Below are 19,878 nucleotides of genomic sequence, written 5' to 3'. Positions count from 1 at the left end.
ATTACTCACAGAAGCATTCATCTCCCGTGCTCACGATTCAGCCTATCCAAAACTGAGCACACGAGTAATCTGAAAATATTGTACCATTATGCTGTGTATTTGGATAATGATTAGAAACAAACCACTATCTTTAATCTCAAACTGAAACTAACATATAAAAACACAACACAACATAACACAACATGAAACTGAACTGGACAGAAAACTCTAACTCAATAAAATGACCATTTACATGTCTAGAAAAAGGCCAATGCATTTCCAAACATAAGCAGGGTGCGATTTGTTCGGGGGGGATGGAAGGGATCACCCCCCCCCCCCCCCTCTGAATTGTTTTTCTTTTTGGAAAATGTAATGTTTCATGTCTTTTTAGTTTGCATTAAAAATGAATGTTCAACTGTTCGAAATGTAGGCTAATAGGGCCTACCATTAACTCAACAAAAACAATTATGCCTGTTCATTGCCGATTTTGTCACGATGAAAAAAAATGAAAAATCATGCCCCCTCTGGTTTTTTGACAAATGTCACCCTGAACCTAAGTAATGAGGTTGATTAAACCAAACAAGTGCTACCAAGGCCAATGAAGTGTTTGTCGATGTCTCTGCTTAGCAAGTTGTTTCATATATGGTGGGCAGGTATGCATATTTAAATTGTGTGCTTGCGTATGTTTGAGTGTATGCTTTTAGAGTTCATTCCCTAATTCCCCATAACTATTAGTATAGGTGTACACCTGGTCTGATTAAACGCATAGATTTCCTGACTCCATGATCTTCATGACTTCAATAGTATAAAACTTTGAGAAAATGTTACATGTAAAAGGATTTGTATTTGCATACGATTTGTATTAATAACCCCCTACCGACATGACCTGTTTGATATCAGGGGTTCTCAAAGTTTTGACAGCTGAGGGCCAATTTAGTAACCCAAAATTTGACTGAGGGCAGCCAAAGCCAAAAAAATAGGCGGGAAACGTCGTCAGCATCCCAGTGGTGAAAAAAAACATTGCACCGTGGACCTCTGGGAGTGAGGTCAAGTGAGGTCTAAATCACGAAACTGTGGTTCATCCTTTCAAAGTAATGTACAGTCGGATTAAAACTAACAAATGTAAAAGGATTTAATTGAAAGCTAGAGAGAGTAGACTTTTCTCTTTATGGTTATTTATTTTTGTTTAAATTAATATTATAAATATATATATATATGTATATTTATTATTATTATTTTTTTTTTTATAACTTACATCTGTATGTCATTGCGGACCACCATGAATGTTTCTGCGGGCCGCCATTGGCCCACGGGCCGCACTTTGAGAACCAACGATATGGATGGTATTGCACTCAGGACAGGGTCCAGGTGCCATGTGTCTAGTGTTTATTAAAGCATGTTACTTCTGGTGGGTAAGTTTATCTTTTGTGTGTGGAATAAAGCTGATTGCAAAGGTTAGACAAATGATGTGAGGTTTTGCGTCACAACCCTTCTAATCATAATAATCGAAACAACCCGTCACTGTCTGCTTGACTTTATCCCCAGCTTCCTTCTTGCACCATGAGTTTAGCAGTATGTTACTGCTAGATCCAAGGCCTCCACAGTCATGCAGAGAGTGAGAGGTGTTATCCATGATGGAAATAAGCCTGGCTAATCAAACCCAGCATAGCCTAGACCTAACCCTCGCTATCCAGTTGATTCTGTCTTTCCTGTTCCTCTCAGTATCGCCATCCCGTGCAGACCCCAGTTTAGGAGAGTACTGACTCCAACACAGTTTCATAAAATGGTATTAACAGGGACTTGGACCCTCGAACTTGCGTAAAAATCCTCAATGCAAAGATATCATAATGCACCAAGTTGCTTACTTACTATCAATAAGCAATAATTATGACTAATTTAATATGGTCATGCAGAATAAGGCATTAATAAGTGCTTTATAATGACTGATAAAGAGCTGATATGCTACTCATATGCATGCCACTAATGATTAATATGTGTACCTTAATATAAAGTGTTACCGTGTTTTGATGTTGAGGAAAGTTTGAAAATACCTCAAAACTTTCCCTTGTCTCATTTCATTATGTGGCCCCAAAAATGGTACAACAAAAGGACAAGTGGCCTTGCCCCTAAAATGATGAAATTCCAGTTGTATAATTTATTATCATATATCATAATTTACTTTTTATTTCTATCATTATATTCAATATGTTATACTTAATTTGTAATATTGCCTGCAGAGTTTGGAAACAAAAGGGCTGTTCAAATAATGTTAATTATGACAATATTGATTATTATAATTATTATTTGCATTACATCATCCAGAGCAAGTTCCCTTGATGGGGGACGAGGGACTACATGACCTTTCCAGTGATCCTGAGACTGTGTCCAGGAGGTGGAACACAAGGGGCAACCTGGGTCCTCAACAAGCTTCATGATTAAAAGTCAATATTCTCCCAGGTAGCTTGTATGAGAACACAAACATGTGTAGCTCGTTAGAAAACGCATGTGTAGGTGTACATGTTGCCTGATAAACATGATGCTTGTAAATTCTCTCTCTCTCTCTCTCTCTTTCTCTCTCTCTCTCTCTCTCTCTCTCTCTCTCTCTCTCTCTTTCTCTCTCTCTCTCTCTCTCTCTCTCTCTCTCTCTCTCTCTCTCTCTCTCTCTCTCTCTCTTTCTCTCCCTGCTGGGAGACTTCTGTGGAGATGATTAGCTTAGTTAGTGGAGGCCTTTTGCTGTAAGCGACAGAAACATCTCCTTGGAAGATGCTCCTTACTTAGCACTTAGTATTGGTAAAAAAATTCGCTGGGATTAGCACTCTGAAAAACATATATTTTCAATCTTAGAAAGATTAAATGGAAAGAAAATTAAATTTATTTCAATAAAATGCATTTTTTCAATGCATTTCGAAAAATGTATTTCTGAGAAATAAATAAAACCAACCAGTGCTACCAAGCTTGGGTTTAATGTCTCTCTGGTTAGCAGAGTTTATCACTTTCATCCACTACCTAACTGATTTCATGACAAAAGGATAAAACCATTGAACATTTTTCAATCATAACGATTGAATTTGAAACCCCCAACATGGGTCTAGTGGGTAGTGCACACAGGCCAGGGCCCTGGCACCTTGTGGGTCCAGAATACCACCACATTTGACGCAGTAGATAGTCTATAAGGGTTTCGATTACACCGTCACCAACGTCAAGCTGCACAAGAGGTGTTTCTTCAGGTACATCCTGAAGGTCTTGTCTCGCAGGCCGTACACCATGGGGCTGATGGACCGTGGCAAAATGCTGATGATGATGTAGCACGCGAACAATGAGTCCGTCAAACTATTGGGGAACCAGTATTTCAGAAGCGTTTTCAGCAACGGGTCCACGTATATCAACATGCACAGCAGCAGCTGGAAGCCGTGAAGCAGGATGGTGTTTCGGGCCTTCTTTGCGTCCGCGCTGGCGGCTCGGGCGGTGAACAGGATGCGGAAGTACGTGTAGAGCAGGGTCAGCCAAATGACGACCAGCAGCAACACGTACCAGGTATCCCTCTTGAGGATGATGTGAGGGTTGCGGAACACTATCTCCCTAAGACAGAAGACATCCTTGCTAAAGAACGCCACTGGCTCGGTGGCCAGGGCGACAAACAGGTCCGGGAGGACGGAGAGCATACTGATGGCCCAGATCAGACCGATGAAGAGGTAGGTTCTCCGCACGGTGCAGACGCGGGCGTGGTGCAGCGGGCGACACACTGCCACGTAGCACTCTAGGGCCATGCAGGAGAGGTTGAGCGGTGTGTTTTCAGTGGTGAACAGAGCCAGCAGGGTGATGAAGCTGCACAGGCAGACGTTGATGTGGTAGAGGGTGTAGCCGATAAGGAAGAGGAGGATGGTGAGGGTCAGCTGGACTGTGTCATTGATGACCATGTGGATGAAGAGGATGTAGCGGGGATTGGTGTTGAAGATCTGAGAAAGCACAGAAAGCAGAAAAGGATTGGGAAAAGGTTTAAGGGTCAAAGGTTGTGCAATGATGAAACCAATATAGGGGAGGGAGTTTTAGATCATGGCAAAAAAGGAAGGCCACTGTCCCATCTTAAAACACCACTTTCAGAAACTCATTCAAAAACATATATGCAATGTGAGAAATGTAAAAAACGAGAATATAGGAGAATGTTGGAACCATCCACATCATAACTAAGACATGTAAAGCTTTGCAAAACCATGTGAAGGCGATGCATGCAGGCCACTTGCAACAATATTTTAAATATTTTCTTCTCTATTACTCACAACATAGGTTTAGTCTACATACTATTAATTGATCCCATTTTAGAACACTGCTTTCAGAAAACTTTATTCTGTTTTGGGAATTTCCTCCCAGTACAGATATGTTTAAATGAGTTCATTTAAACATATCTGTACTGGGAGGAAATGCCCAAAACAGAATAAAGTTTTCTTTTTTTTTTGTATATATTTTAAGTGTGCCAATGATTATGCTGCCACGTGCCAGTGGTGGCACTTGTGCCTAGGGTTGCCGACCCCTGATCTATACTTATTATAAGTCATATTAATGCAAGCATTTGCTTGTGGGAGGAGCAGGAGACCTGCTGTTTGTGGAAGGTGTGGATCAGGCTGGCATTGAGGTAAATGACAGTGACTCCCAGAGCCACCACAATGACGTTCTTGGTCACAGCTTTGGAGAAGGAGTCCCTCTGTGAGGCCCCCAGCGTGATGTTGGAAGAGGTCTGATTCATCTCTAGAAGGAACAATGTCATCAAATTCAACCATACAAAACATTGATACCTTCAAGATATTTGAAGTTATATTCCAAATAAAATTTCTCACTTTGAACAAAGGCAGATTTAGCGATCATCTTTGTTTTACATCAATAAACGATAGTAATTTAAGAATGTGCACTTAATCCTTTCGTAGCCCTCCTAATTGCCCCGGTTTGTCAAATGAAAATCAAGACTATTTCTCGAATCAAAGGTTCAGATTCCGGAATTATTGCATTGACTTATAATCAATTGCAGACAAAAAAGTCTAAAAACAAACAAACAAATATAGCATTTACAATCACATAAATAAAGAATGTTACTTGCTGAAAAAAAAATTTTGATCCTGAACATAAATGCATGGACAGTAGGATTACCTAAAATAAGGGCTGTGAACCAGAATGGTTTGTACATAAATTAAATCAAGACAAATATCTTCTCCAACCGCTATGTGAATAGCCCCGTTTTGAGATCGGATGTGTCGTATTTGTGTATGGTAGGAGAAAGGTGCCTGGCCTACCAGTAATACAATGATACCAGGGCCTGCTTACATGATACAAGGGAGCGTGCCAGCTTTGATTCAAGAGATATATATTGTAGGACGGTACGTGGGATGGCACCAAATGGTGTCAACAAGGAGTACCTATGGGACATAATCTAACTTTAATCATTGAGGAATACGGTTAAGATATCAGAACATTTTGAGTTTACTAGTTGGAAATGTGTAGGGCAAAACCCTTGGATGCTCATAAATTGGACCTTCCTCATAAGAAGACAGCAGCTACAATGATTTAACATCTACAATGTAAGGACAGGGTTTCAGTTGGTTCATCTACAGCACCATTATAATTACGCATTTGAATGAATCCACATAAAATAGATTGCCCTGGCATAAATTCACCACTTGCAAACTGGATCCATAAGAGCAATTACAGAAATCTTCCATTCATACATATGCATGTTGAATCCTTTTAATTGTCAAGTTAAGAACAATTGTGTTGTCATTTAATTTAAATAAATAATAATTTAGACCTTCCCTGATTCTATTGGTTGGCAAAACAGATGGTTGATTACTATTGCATTTGAACAGTGACGGTTTTTCCAGGGAAAGGAAGGAAGTGACGTATAAGCGAGGGTTTACCTTCACTACTGTTCTAACCTCTTAACCCTAGACTCTTGAGGATGTCAAATCCTGAATGTCACAGAATTTCAATTAAATAAGGCGAAAACCGACCCGAACCCTATTACCCAGTTTGGCTTCTAAAGTAATTTCTCTCAAAATGTAATTTCTGTCAGAATTCGGTTTCTCATCTGCAACCATCGAGATAGATAAAATGTGTTTTGAATTGTGGTGCTGACTTGAATGGTTGAAGTTCAATATAAGTGTAAATCTATTTAGTTAATGTAATGCTTGACTTTTATGTGCAGTGTGCTCTGCAAACAAAAGTTCTGTTAAATAAAGTAAATGATGATGATGATGATGAAGATGATGATGATGATGATGATGATGATGATGATGATGATGATGATGAATATTATCCTACTTTCATTATTACTTTCATCATTACATCATTCTTCAAGGCTAGCTCTACCTGGGGGACGTGGCACTGGGGTGTGTGTGTGGGGGGGGGCAACAGGCTGTGGTATTGTCCCACAACAAAGGTCACTATACACTAGGTGACCTTTCCCATGATCCTCAGAGTGATTACAGGAGGGGAAACAAGAGGGCTCCCTGGGTCCTAAATAAGCATCACGAGTAAAGAGGTCAATATGCTCCCCAGAAGCTCATTAGAGAACACACACATATGTAGGCTTGCATGTGTCACAAGAATGCTCTTATGTTCTCTCTCTCTCTCTCTCTCTCTCTCTCTCTCTCTCTCTCTCTCTCTCTCTCTCTCTCTCTCTCTGGCGTAAACGAGCAGTTCACTGCTCGTTTTACCTGGTATTGATTAGCAAGACTGGGAGGCTACTGTGGTGAGATAATTAGCCTTATTATCTCAGGTCTTGGCCTTCTGGCTGTTGGGAGAGGAGGCCCAGGGGGATTGCTCTGTTTGTTTTCCAAGCCTCAGGAAATCATGCTTTATGTGGTAGATGTTTTCACAATCACTGATGCCATGGAGAGGTCTTATTTCATCATCTGGGTTATAGTCAGTGTATTGCTTCTCAACTGCCCATGAATTCCTCCCAGAGAAAAGTGTATAATGTATGTCGGTCAAGCTTCCATTTGGAAACCTAGCTTGCAGTATCCTATGAAGTACACTGATTATGTACTTAAGCATGCAGTGCTATATCATGTGTTGTTCCCTTACATGCTCAGAATACTACATATTACAAAAAGAACATAAATACATGTCTACATGCCATGCCTCTTTGATTTTATCAAGGGAATGTTAAAAAGCAAAAAAGCGATATTGTATTGAAGAACACTTTCCTCTAATGAAATCGTAATCACCAATTTTCTCTGACAAGGGTACTTAGTGCTCATTTTACACTGTATTTTGAGGGTCCTGGCCTGGGCAAAATATTCAGGTGGCCACAGCATGAAAATGTTTGGGAACGCCAACCCTGCATGTTAAGTGCTCAATGTTTAGTACTCTTAATTATAATGGATATAACACTACAAATATGCATTTTGATTAAAAAAAGTTAGCACTTTGCATCGTAAGTTAAACTTTGATAACTTTGCCCTCTGAGTCCAAACCCATTCTCTACAGTATACATTAGGTAATATTGTCATCATATTATAACAAACACTCCCTAGGGTGTTATTATTATCATCATAATGAATCAGCCCTCTGCAGCAGTCTTCAGCTCCTGTCTGACGAGATCTGTCTGTAGAGATCATGCGTGGTAAAGGTCACGCTCATTAAGAACCTGTCTATTTTCAAACCGGCCCGCTCTCTACGGAGGTGATCTTTACAACGCCAGTCCTAAGTAACAGCTGTTGAACAACAGCAGTTGAACAACAGCAGTTGAGATGGAAGTTTCCTGTTTATTTCTAGAGTCCTGAACTTTAGAAGGCGAGCAACACAACATGATGATATCAAGAAGGTTGCTTTCATCACTGCAGGTTTCTACGAAAAACACGTTTACAACTTTACCAGTGAAACTTTTGAAAACGTTTGAGGCCGTGATCCCCCAGTGATCTTTCTTTTGGACCTGGACCCATCAATTATTTTGTGCGGTAAAATAAGCAATATGTTCTCATAAGGTGTTATTCTTAGGTTTTATTCTTTCTTTCTTTCTTATTCTCTACACATTTTGGAACCCTACTCCTCTCAAAATCACCTTGACATTCCACTTTTAAAATGTTCATTTTAGCATGGAATCACATTTTTTTAACGCTTTAACTTTTTCAATTATTCTACTTTGAAAATATTTTTTTTATAACAGAAGTCATTCATTTTTCTCTTGTACTTAACTTCTCTTTGCATCCGTGGAAGTTAGGATGTCCCTATGGAGAGGGTTTTGTGCTGCAGTCTAGAGAGGTGGGGTCTGAAGGTTGCTGTGGGGTTAGATGAGCCCCCTTCTCCTCTGGTCTTTTCTGTAAACCTCTCTACAAACTTTAAATGCTCAGTTTGAACTCTGTTGAGATCATCACTATTTTCAAATGATTTCACTGTTTAGAAGTTTCCCACAATAACCTAAAGGCTTTATGTCATTGTACTTTGCTGGTGTTGAACAGAATCCAGAGTAGCTGCAACTCTCTGGACTAAGCAATCTTTAGCCAGAAAGAAAAATGAAATTACGTTTTTTATTTTTCCAAATATTTATTTCCTTTGTGCTGTCCAGAGACAAAACAAGGCTTATTATGAAATATACAAAAGGTAAAATAAAAAAAACAAAGCCCCTGTGACCTCATTTAAAATACATTCCTTATGAAATATAATTAATTTTGTCTTCGAAGAACCACAGATCCCGGGTAGTGATTTAAGGCCAGCAGAGGCTAACGGCTAATTAACAGAGACAGATGTGTTGGTTGCTTGGTATTGGTAGTATGTTAGCAAAGCTAATGCTACAATGGTAATATGCTATCAAAGCCAATGGTACGATGGATAAATGCTATCAAAACGAATATTACGATGGTCATTTGCTATACTAAATGATTCAGCGCATAATCTCTAAAACACTTCTTACAGCACAGAGTTTGAATTAGTTGGTCGTTTGCTTCAGCCAAACAAAATGCCCTGATATGTTCACCAAATTGACAACCTGAGATTGCCTCTCCATTTATTTCCATCAGTCTTCCTTTCACTGCTCAGACAGACCTCAAGACTGTCCTCTGTATTGGGAAATAACTCCTATCCAATACTAACATAAAGGTAATGATCACCTCCAAAATACTTATTTGGCATAAGTCATCACAAGTCACTCATTTAAACCATCCTCTGAGGGGAAACCACAAGAATTTTTTTACACTCTGAGCACTTGAAGCTGTCGAGCTGTTGGCTGCTTGCGGTTGACCTGAATCTATTAGCTATAGGTGTTGGTGAGTTTTTGTTCCTTTAGTGTCGGCAGTATCAAACTGACGTTAGCACTTCACAAATGTATAATACTAGTAGTACGTTCAAAGGTAAGACTAGGACAAGAACTTTCCAGTGAAGTACTCTCAAACACAACTTGTATCAAAATCTCCTATAAATACATCATATTTAACAAAAGGTAGCAAAATCAATCAAGTATAAATAGAATCAACCAAGGGTCAAGATGGTTATGGGACAGAAGTTATCGAGATACAATGGTGTTTTGGAGTTAATTTCCACAACCCTCATGCTAAACATTCTAACATACACAGAAAACTTATTACAACACATGTCACATACATGTTATACATATATAATATATAATCATGTCATGCAGCCTATCAAGAGCTGAACATATGTATCTTTCTGGTATTCAAATAAGTATACATCAAACGTCGACATAGGTCGTTTCTGTAGGAAGTCATGACTGTAGAAATGTTAAGACTGAATGTGTATTTCTTTACTTGATGTTTACATAGAAACAAGATAGCTTGTTAATGAAAGTAAATGTTGAAGGGGTATGTTGGATGTTCTACATTGAGATGTTGATTTTCCCTCATCCTCCACTACCTAGTCTACCTCTGTAGCCACTTCCTTTATGGAGTTGGAACTTCCTGTTTGACCGCAGTGGTGTTTCCTGTTCACTTCCTGGACAGCAGCTGGTTCTCCAGGTCCCCAAGGCGTGTCGTCATGGCAGCCAGTAGTGACAGTTAAGGAAATATATCATATTCATAAACTTGATACAGTAAAACAGGCCTACCAGCTCTGCTACAGTAAAAAATACCTACCTGCTCGGATACAGTAAAACAGGCCTACCAGCTCCACTGCAGTAAAACAAGTCCCCCGCAGCTATGCTATAGTAAAGAAGAGTGCCCCTCAGCTAGTTGTACAAGATTACTCTTTTATTTGTGTGAAGAAACTGTTAACTGTGCTTTACCGTTACCCTTTTGCCTGAAACCCTTTTGGGTTCCCATGTTAAAAGGTCTCTATTCGTTTGTGAGGCATGCAAAGGCTTCCCCCTGTGAGGCTTTTATCTTGGGATGTTTTTATCATTAGGGTTTTTATTTGGAAGGATATGTTTTTGTGTCAGCTGCTCCATTGAGCTCATTGTGGCCTGCTGGAACTCCACCAAGCTCTCACAGGCACATGGGTCCTTTACTTCGATCTCACCCTGACTCTCCGCTGGGGAGAGGGGAAGTGGGAGAAGGAGTGAGAGGAGAGAGAGCTTCATTAAGATAAATAATAATATACGTTGTATTGCCAGAACTTGTCAGCAGATGGCAGCAAACAACAAGCCGGCTTGGGAAAAGTTCAACAGACCTGGAATAATAATATTGCTTCACTGTGACTCTCTACTGTGCTACATTCTTGTTTCTAATCTAGTTTCTACTGTACTCTGTTCTGTTCTCCTGTACTGTACTCTCGTTTCATCTGCACAGAAGTTCACTCTGATCTACTTTTATGCATATTCTACTGCACTCTAATGTTTACTGTACTCTAGTCCACTCTAATCGACTGTAATCTATTAGCCCGTCTGCTGTTCTCTGCTGACCTGGGCAGACGTTGAGTTTGAGGTTTTCTGCAATGGTGTTGATGGCGGAGAAGTCTGTGGTGTAGTAGAAATATTTCTCCACGGGATCCGAGGCAATCTCACTAAGCTCATCCTCCACCGCCTTGCCTACACCCACCGCATACATGGTGAGACCTGCACACACACAAATATGCAGATGCAAAAGCAATAGGATGAAAAGGCATTTAGAAGGGTTTAAGTTAAGCATAAGTTTGAACGACGAGATAGAATGCTGTCAGTTGAATGCGCGTCATATTTAAAAGACCACCAGAGAACTTCCAACTCAAGTAAAATTCAATAAAATAAAAATATAAGATACTAGATAATAGTAAAAAAAAGTTCGTAATAAATAAAAACAATAGCTATCTCAAAATGTACAATGTGTAGTCAAAAAGTTTTTCACAGTTACAGGAAAGTGTAAATGTTAGACTAATAGGCCTCCTTTCAGTAGAGTGCATGTCAGGTCTAGTGTGGGCCACTAGGTGGCGCCTTTACCAGCCTCCTTGGTCAGCTTGGCCCACTCAGTGATGTCGTCCTGGGAGCGTCCGTCGGTGAACACCAAGCCAATGCGAGGGATGTTCCTGGCAGCCGGCCGAGCCCCCTCTGCCTCGGAGAAACTGTTCTCCAGCATGTGCTTGAGAGCCAGACCCGTCATGGTGCCCTTTTCCATGTAATCTACCTGTTGTAAATATAATATTAATATTGTGAATATATAGGCTTGTGATAGTGCCATTCTGCATGTACTCTACCCCTTGTAAATATATCCAGTATCTATCTATGTTATTTCATTCTAAACGTGGCCCTTGGCCTTATAGTCTTTCCTGTTGATATTTTTATTGTTATAAATGCACTATGAGACCTTATACTGTTACTAATACATTACGGTTTTCTGTGTGTAAGTGTGTGTGTGTGTGTGTGTGTGTGTGTGTGTGTGTGTGTGTGTGTGTGTGTGTGTGTGTGTGTGTGTGTGTGTGTGTGTGTGTGTGTGTGCGTGCGTGCGTGCGTGCGTGCGTGCGTGCGTGCGTGCGTGCGTGCGTGCGTGCGTGTCTGTGTGTGTGTGTCTGTGTGTGTGTGTGTCTGTGTCTGTGTACCTTCATGACAGCAGCTTTGATGTCCTCTGCGGTGTGGTACATGTTGAGGGGGAACTCTGTCCGGACGCGGCTGGAGTACTGGACCAGACCCACCCGGGTTCCCTGGGCAGACACGTCTAGGGAATCCACCACCTGGAAGCAGGTAGGGGTTAGACAGCAGAGAGACAGGTCATCGAGGAGCAGGTAGGGGTTAGACAGTACAGAGACAGGTCATTGAGGAGCAGGTAGGGGTTAGACAGTACAGAGACAGGTCATTTAGGAGCAGGTAGGGGTTAGACAGTACAGAGACAGGTCATTAAGGAGCAGGTAGGGGTTAGACAGTACAGAGACAGGTCATTAAGGAGCAGGTAGGGGTTAGACAGTACAGAGACAGGTCATTAAGGAGCAGGTAGGGGGTAATGGTAGGCTGTGGACACCTTAGCTCCTAGAATATGTAACAATATTCTTCTATATAACATTACCAAGGAGGTCCCAATCATGTTCGGAGCTTCTACAACTAGATATCCCAGTTTAGTATAGGGAAATGTCTTTTCATTATATTGCTATATTATCATGTTATTGACATTATTAAATAGAAATCCCAAATCCTCTGACCTGGTTGACAAATTTCTTGACCAGTTCAAAGTTCTGGGGCCGAACACTCTTGGAGCCGTCGATAAGGAAGACCAGGTCGATGTTAGCCGACTTACAGGCTGCGAGAGGAGCATTTCATAAAGTACCAAGTATTAAGAGGATAAAGTGGAGATAATGTCAGAGTAGTTCATTTTATTAGGCATGAGTAATGAGTAGTAATAATGCTGCTACTACTATATAATTATATAGTTATAATTACGTCGTATTATTATTTATATAATTATATTTGTATCACACTTTTCAAGGTACCCAAAGATACTAGTCATAGTCATAGAATACAAGCGAAAATACTAATGATTTGGGTTTAATTGGAGCGATGCGTACTTCCACAGCTCTTCCCGTTGTCCTGTAGCAACTGCCCCTCGGGGCAGATGCAGTAGAACGACCCTGGAGTGCTGACACACTGGAAATCACAGCCATGTTCCACCGAATTACACAGGTCCATGTCTGCAACACAGCACAGGACAAGTTAGGAGATCCTAGGACAGGCTAAACCAAGGGAGGATTATGCTACAACACGGTAGGGTGTGCTACAACATGGTAGGACATTGTGGAATGAGCTTGGAAGCACAAGTTGCTAGTATCCTCTAGGATATGCACTGTAACATGCTACCACATGCTAGGACATACTAGAAAACACAAAAATATGCCATAATCCACTAACATTTTAGAATATATGATACATTTTAAAATAATATATATTTAGATATTTAGATATGAATGTGTATGGATGGTTGTAATAAAGATAGGTATTGTGACATGTCAGCAGCCTGGCAGTTAGTTTTACTTGTAAGACTTTGTCAGAGTGTTACTTGGGTCAAAGGTGTCCAAGCATTATTAAGTCTTCTGATTAAATTATTGTGATTCCGATAAAGCATTTCAGATGTTACTCTAATGTGTATGTGTGTTTGTTTATATATTGATATATGTATTGTGTGTATATGTAGTGTGTGAGTGTGTGTGTGTGTGTCTGTGTGTGTGTGTGTGTGTGTGTGTGTGTGTGTGTGTGTGTTTGTGTGTGTGTGTGTGTGTGTGTGTGTGTGTGTGTGTGTGTGTGTGTGTGTGTGTGTGTGTGTGTGTGTGTGTGTGTGTGTTGTTTGTAGATGTAGTGTGTGTGTGTGTGTGTGTGTGTGTGTGTGTGTGTGTGTGTGTGTGTGTGTGTGTGTGTGTGTGTGTGTGTGTGTGTGTGTGTGCCTGACTGACGTGTGCAGGTCTTCTTGTCTGCGTTGAGTGTGTATCCTTTGTTGCAGTCGCAGGTGTAGACCCCCGGCGCACTGACACACACCTGCTCACACTCATGCTTCCCCTGCGCACACAGATCTATAGCTACACACGCACACACACACACACACACACACACACACACACACACACACACACACACACACACAGACATAAACACACAGCCATAATATATTTACACACATATACACACACACACCAAACAAGAACATTTATCAACACACGCAGACATACACAAACACATACACAAAAACACACACACACACAAACACACACACACAATTACACACAAAGACACACAAACAGGTGACTACTACTATTCACTATGTGTCATTAGGGAACATGGGTGATCTCCTAAGAGATGCTTCCAGGTAGACTGTGGACATTGGGGTTCAAAACCAGAACCCCAGCCTATTCTGAGGGGTCGGCTTGTATCCCAGAGACAGGAGCTAGGTAGCAGACACCAGATAGCTAGGTAGCACTCAGATAGGTAGGTAACAATAAGCTAGGTTGGAGTGAGCTAGCTGAAAGCGAGCTAGCAGATAGCTTGGTAGCAGAGCTCTAGGTAGCAGATAGCTAAGTATTAGAGAGCTACCAGATAGGAGGCTAGTAGTGTCAGCAGCCTGGCAGAGAGTTACTTGTGTCGTAAGGCGTCCAACCGTTTGTAAATCTTCTGATTAACTGAATGTGATTCCGTGATTTCAAATGCTACTCCTATGTGTATGTGTAAATATATAAATGTATATATTTATGTGTGTGTGTGTGTGTGTGTGTGTGTGTGTGTGTGTGTGTGTGTGTGTGTGTGTGTGTGTGTGTGTGTGTGTGTGTGTGTGTGTGTGTGCCTGACTGACGTGTGCAGGTCTTCTTGTCTGCGTTGAGTGTGTATCCTTTGTTGCAGTCGCAGGTGTAGACCCCCGGCGCACTGACACACACCTGCTCACACTCATGCTTCCCCTGCGCACACAGATCTATAGCTACACACACACACACACACACACACACACACACACACACACACACACACACACACACACACACACACACACTCACACACACACACACACACACATACACACACACACACACACACACACACACACACACAAACACACACACAAGCAGATACATATATATTTACACACACACACAAACACACAAACAAGAACATATATATACACACATACATACATACACACATACAAACAAACACAAAAACACACACATACACATAAACAAACACAAACACAATTATAACATTAATATGATCTATAATACGAAACATATTAAATCATGTTAAAAGCATATAAGTCCCAAGTCCGTAGGAACACATGCATGTTTGTGTGCGCACATGTAGCAACATGCCAGTGAGCATCTGTTTAATGCAATGTATCTGTGATGAAACAAGTTTGTTTGTGTTTTTTTGCATTCGATACACACTTACACACATACAAACAGGCAAAGCAATATTTCAGAGTCAACAGATAAACATACATGGATTAATACAAGGAAACAACGAGCAGTGGTAAATCACATAAAGCATTGAAATAAGAATATCTTTAATAATGTAAAATAAATTTCAAAGGACTGTTGGCGTTTAATAGCCTGATAGCGCAATTAAATGTGTGTGTGGGTGTGGGTGTGTGTGCGTGGGTGGGTGCGTGATTGTTTGTGTGCACCACTGTGTATCCTTGTGTGTTTAAATGAGGGTCCGTGTTCCTCTTGAAGTTGTGAAGCAGATGTTTGAGCAGCTGGAAAACCCAACATTCCTCCATACTCTCTCCTCCAGGGACGCCCTGTGGTATCTGGGTCAACCAGACCTCCTACTGGGGCTGAGCAGGTCGTAAACCCATCGCCGGTAGACTACGTATCTACCTGGTGACCACCTGGTGTCTACCTGATGTAGAGCCTACTTACGTTACCTGCCTACCTGGTGTAGAGCCTACTTACTCTACAAGTCTACCTGTATCTACCTGGTGTAGGGCCTACTTACTCTACAAGTCTACCTGTATCTACCTGGTGTAGGGCCTACTTACTCTACAAGTCTACCTGTATCTACCTGGTGTAGGGCTTACTTACTCTACAAGTCTACCTGTATCTAACTGGTGTGGGGCCTACTTACCCTACCTGCCTACCTGGTGTAGAGCCTACTTACCCTACAAGTCTACCTGTATCTACCTGGTGTGGGGCCTACTTACCCTACAAGTCTACCTGTAACTACCTGGTGTGGGGCCTACTTACCCTCAAGTCTACCTGTATCTACCTGGTGTGGGGCCTACTTACCCTACAAGTCTACCTGTATCTACCTGGTGTGGAGCCTACTTACCCTACAAGTCTACCTGTATCTACCTGGTGTGGGGCCTACTTACCCTCAAGTCTACCTGTATCTACCTGGTGTGGGGCCTACTTACCCTCAAGTCTACCTGTATCTACCTGGTGTGGGGCCTACTTACCCTCAGGTCTACCTGTATCTACCTGGTGTGGGGCCTACTTACCCTCAGGTCTACCTGTATCTACCTGGTGTGGAGCCTACTTACCCTCAAGTCTACCTGTATCTACCTGGAACAGGGGGTGTCTCTACCTGTATTTACTTGGAACATGAAGACGTGTCTACCTGTTAAAGCAGACGTGACTAGCTGATCAGGTGTGTGTGGGGGGGTGATCTATCCCTTTCTACCTGGGACATGGGGCGTGTCTACCTGCTTCAGAGTGTGCACACCTGTTGGATGAGGTTTTTCTTTTACCATGTTTGTACATGCTGTGTGTTTGTGAATGTGTGTGTGTGTGGTGTGTGTGTGTGTGTGTGTGTGTGTGTGTGTGTGTGTGTGTGTGTGTGTGTGTGTGTGTGTGTGTGTGTGTGTGTGTGTGTGTTTCTGTGTGTTTCTGTGTGAATGTGTGGTTGTGTGTGCGCAAGTGTGTTGTGTGTAACTTACGCTGGCATTTCTTGCCATCGTCATGGAGATGGTATCCAAGGTTACACTTGCAGTGGTACCCATTAAGAATGCTCACACACTGGTGGTCACAGCTGTGGTTCCCGAAGGAGCAGTAATCGATCACTGGGAGGGACAGGACACAGGGGAAACCCTTTAACATTCCACAACACCTTAACCTTGCTTTAAAAAACACTTTTTCTGGGGAAAAATTGATGTTGTTGTGTGTGCATGTGTGGGGGGGGGGGGGGGGCTTAGCATGTGTGTACTCACTGGTGCAGGTCTTCTTGTCTTCTGCGTTAAGTGTGTATCCTTTGTTGCAGTCACAGGTGAAGGAGCCAGGGGAGCTGATACACACCTGCTCACAGTCATGTTTCCCCTGCGCACATAGATCTATAGCTGCAGACACAAACACACAGACACACACACACACACACACATTCACACTGGTCTTAGGGATGTGCTGGTGTGTATACACAGAACAGCTGTCATATTTCCTGTAATTTGTAACTCTGCTTGGAGTGTCTCTGTGTGTGTGTGTATGCGTGTGTGTGTTACCTGAGCAGGTCTTGCCATCTGTGTTCAGTGTGTAGCCGGGCAGACAGAGGCAGTGGTAGGAGCCTGGAGAACTCTCACATATGTGTTCACAGCCGTGGTCAGACTCTGCACACATGTCTAGGCCTGAAACACACACAAACCATCATTAGCATCCCTACCACCATCATCACTCTCACTACCATTACCAACATCACCACATTCAGCGGCAGCGCCATCACTATCATCCTCAACATCAACACCGTCACTTCCATCCTCACCATCCCTACCATTATCACCACCATACCATCATCATCACCATCACTGACATCATCATCATCATCATCACCATGGCGAGTCGACTACCATTGTAACCCAATGAATCCATTTTAATGTAACCCAACAAAGTTATGGCGAGGTTTCATATGCATCGATAGTTTCATCAGCCTAGTTCATGTAGTCTTGTTAATCTTGTTTGTATGTTCACTTTTGCAGAGACTAAACGATACATATATATTAAAAAAATAAAAATAAAAATCCACTGCTGCTTCTATTGGCCCAAATGAAGTTCATGAAAAATATTAAAAGAAATTGTTCCATTTCATCTCTATAACTATTGTTAGGCCCAATCCCATTTCTACCTCTTCCCCTTACCCCTTCCCTTTACCCCTTCAAAACAAGGGGGAGGGGTAAGGGGAAGGGGTAAGGGGTAGAAATGGGATTGGGCCTTAAAGTGTGTGCTTTACCGCACAGCTTGTCCTGGAACTGGAGTCCGAACTGGTGGATGAGGTCGAAGGACTCCACCAGGAACACGTGGTCTTCAAACGGCGGGGACGCCATGGCCCTGAGTGATGTCATGTCTGCTCTGGCCACGCCCACGGCGTAGATCTCGATGCCCTTCTCCCGAGCCTCGGCGGCCACCTCCGCCACGCGGTCCTGGGGCCGTCCGTCCGTCACGATCACCGCCACGTTGGGCACCTGGGGAGCAAAACCACCGAGGTACTGGGAGGCTCTGGGACTCCTTTGGTAGGACCCACCCAGGACCAGACCCTAGCCCGCCCTGAAGAGACTTGGACTTGCACTTGCAGATTTCACCACAAATATTATGTATGTCTCAAATAATTGCTTATTATGGACTATATTTTATGTAAACAAAGGACAAATTGTTTCTGAAATAGCCAGCAGGCATAACAATCCAACCACTACCATCACTGTTGGTGATATAACAAAAGTAAAAAGGCCTGGAACAATCAAAGCATACAAAGTGCTGCACAACCTTTTTTCTAAAAGGAACGATTTCTAAAATGCGACTGTACATGTTCATTCAGTTGTCAGGTGTCATGATGAGGTACCTTGGGCCGGTCCCCTGCCTCAGGGGTGAAGGCTACATTCATGGTGTACTTGATGGCCAGGCCGGTCATGGTGCCCTGGGCCAGAGGAATGATCTCGTTGATGCCCTTCACCATGGCCTCCGTCTTGAAGTGGGTCTTCAGGGAGAACTCATTGAGGACCTGCAAGAGAAAAACGGCTGATTTAAGGTTTCTAATAGGAGCACGCTGTTGAGTGTTTCGGTGTGAGAGCTCGACTCATCTCAGAACTATTGCCAAAGCTCTCAAAGATCACAGTCCCAGTCTCAAATGGCTTCCCATGCCACATTATTCAACGGCGCCCCCTAATGCTTACCCCTCTGAAAGGACCAGGAACAACTCCTCAACCCCAATGGGGAGAAACCTAGAGAGGAAACCCAGGCTGTCGGAGACCCACCTGGCTGGAGTACTGGATGACCCCGACCCGAGTGGCGTCGGCCCCGATGTCCAGCGTGTCCAGGATGTCGATCATGAACTTCCTCATGGTCTCAAACTCGTGAGGACGAACGCTGCGAGAGCTGTCGATGATGAAGACCAGGTCCACCGGGCCGGACTTACACTTCTGCTCTGGAGCTGTGCACGCATATACACACACCAGGGAATTAATAGAGTTAAAGATACGGGCACAATATGTAGTTCTAATTTTAATATTACTTATTTAATTATCCTCATGGGTAAATTCATTGTCTGCATTTAACCATCTTAGGCCCCAAGCATTTCATTACAATTTAGTAGTATTAGGTATCGTCCGTTTATCCCGCTCATTCCAGCTGAACTAATTTCTCCTCTAACTCATCTTCACTCATCTCAACTCACCTCAACTAACCATAAGTTAACCTAAGTTTTCTCATCCTGCTTTAACTCATCTTGTGTTAAAGACATGGGCCTGGAACAGAGTCTTTGTGTGTGGGTGGGTGTCCACGCAGAGTTGGGCTTTTCCACTCCTGCTTCGTCGGTGACTGAGGCAGCTACTGTGTACTGAGCAGGATATCAGTGAGTCCCCAGAGTCCACCCCAGCCCTGGGAACACTGCAACTGTTCCTGCCGATAGCCCCGGCTCTCCTCTGCTGCCCAGGGACTCACATCAAACAACACTACAGCAACATATTTATACACTGTCCCCTTATCTCATCGATCTTGCTCTCTCTCACCCACTCCCTTCATCCTCTCTCTTGGTCTCTCTTTCCATCGCTCTCACTCTTTCTGACAACCCCTTTCCGCCCCCTCTCTTGACCCCCCCCCCCCCCACAC

General features: G+C 42.6%; 2 protein-coding genes across 5 annotated transcripts in view; both read right to left on the bottom strand.

The window, feature by feature from the left end:
* Positions 1-2,924: 2,924 nt before the first annotated feature.
* On the bottom strand, positions 2,925-4,977 carry LOC115557516 (odorant receptor 131-2-like). Its single transcript, XM_030375390.1, has 2 exons — positions 4,571-4,977; positions 2,925-3,935 (listed from the first exon to the last, which is right to left on the bottom strand). Exons 1-2 carry the CDS (start codon positions 4,739-4,741, stop codon positions 3,162-3,164), a joined length of 945 nt encoding a protein of 314 aa, XP_030231250.1. The 5' UTR covers positions 4,742-4,977; the 3' UTR covers positions 2,925-3,161.
* A 3,521-nt stretch (positions 4,978-8,498) lies between these two features.
* The window catches only part of matn4 (matrilin 4), a 17,706-nt gene continuing 6,326 nt past the window's right edge, over positions 8,499-19,878 (bottom strand). Inside the window, exons 3-17 of one of the 4 annotated variants that reach the window (XM_030373716.1) lie at positions 19,026-19,201; positions 18,614-18,772; positions 18,008-18,239; positions 17,286-17,408; positions 17,001-17,126; positions 16,731-16,853; positions 14,652-14,774; positions 13,762-13,884; positions 12,883-13,005; positions 12,520-12,617; positions 11,926-12,057; positions 11,330-11,513; positions 10,817-10,969; positions 10,342-10,446; positions 8,499-9,964 (exon numbers count right to left, since the gene is read on the bottom strand). In XM_030373716.1, coding sequence (XP_030229576.1) covers positions 9,906-9,964; positions 10,342-10,446; positions 10,817-10,969; positions 11,330-11,513; positions 11,926-12,057; positions 12,520-12,617; positions 12,883-13,005; positions 13,762-13,884; positions 14,652-14,774; positions 16,731-16,853; positions 17,001-17,126; positions 17,286-17,408; positions 18,008-18,239; positions 18,614-18,772; positions 19,026-19,201 — 2,039 coding nt within the window. In that variant the 3' untranslated portion in view covers positions 8,499-9,905. The remainder of the gene's footprint in view (positions 9,965-10,341; positions 10,447-10,816; positions 10,970-11,329; positions 11,514-11,925; positions 12,058-12,519; positions 12,618-12,882; positions 13,006-13,761; positions 13,885-14,651; positions 14,775-16,730; positions 16,854-17,000; positions 17,127-17,285; positions 17,409-18,007; positions 18,240-18,613; positions 18,773-19,025; positions 19,202-19,878) is intronic. The other 3 variants (XM_030373718.1, XM_030373717.1, XM_030373721.1) reach the window with 3 other exon arrangements.

This window comes from Gadus morhua, chromosome 13 (assembly GCF_902167405.1).
Source record: "Gadus morhua chromosome 13, gadMor3.0, whole genome shotgun sequence".
Classification (NCBI taxonomy): Eukaryota; Metazoa; Chordata; class Actinopteri; order Gadiformes; family Gadidae; genus Gadus; species Gadus morhua.
Note: the sequence above shows the minus strand (reverse complement) of the source record. Positions and strands in the feature narration are given on the sequence as shown.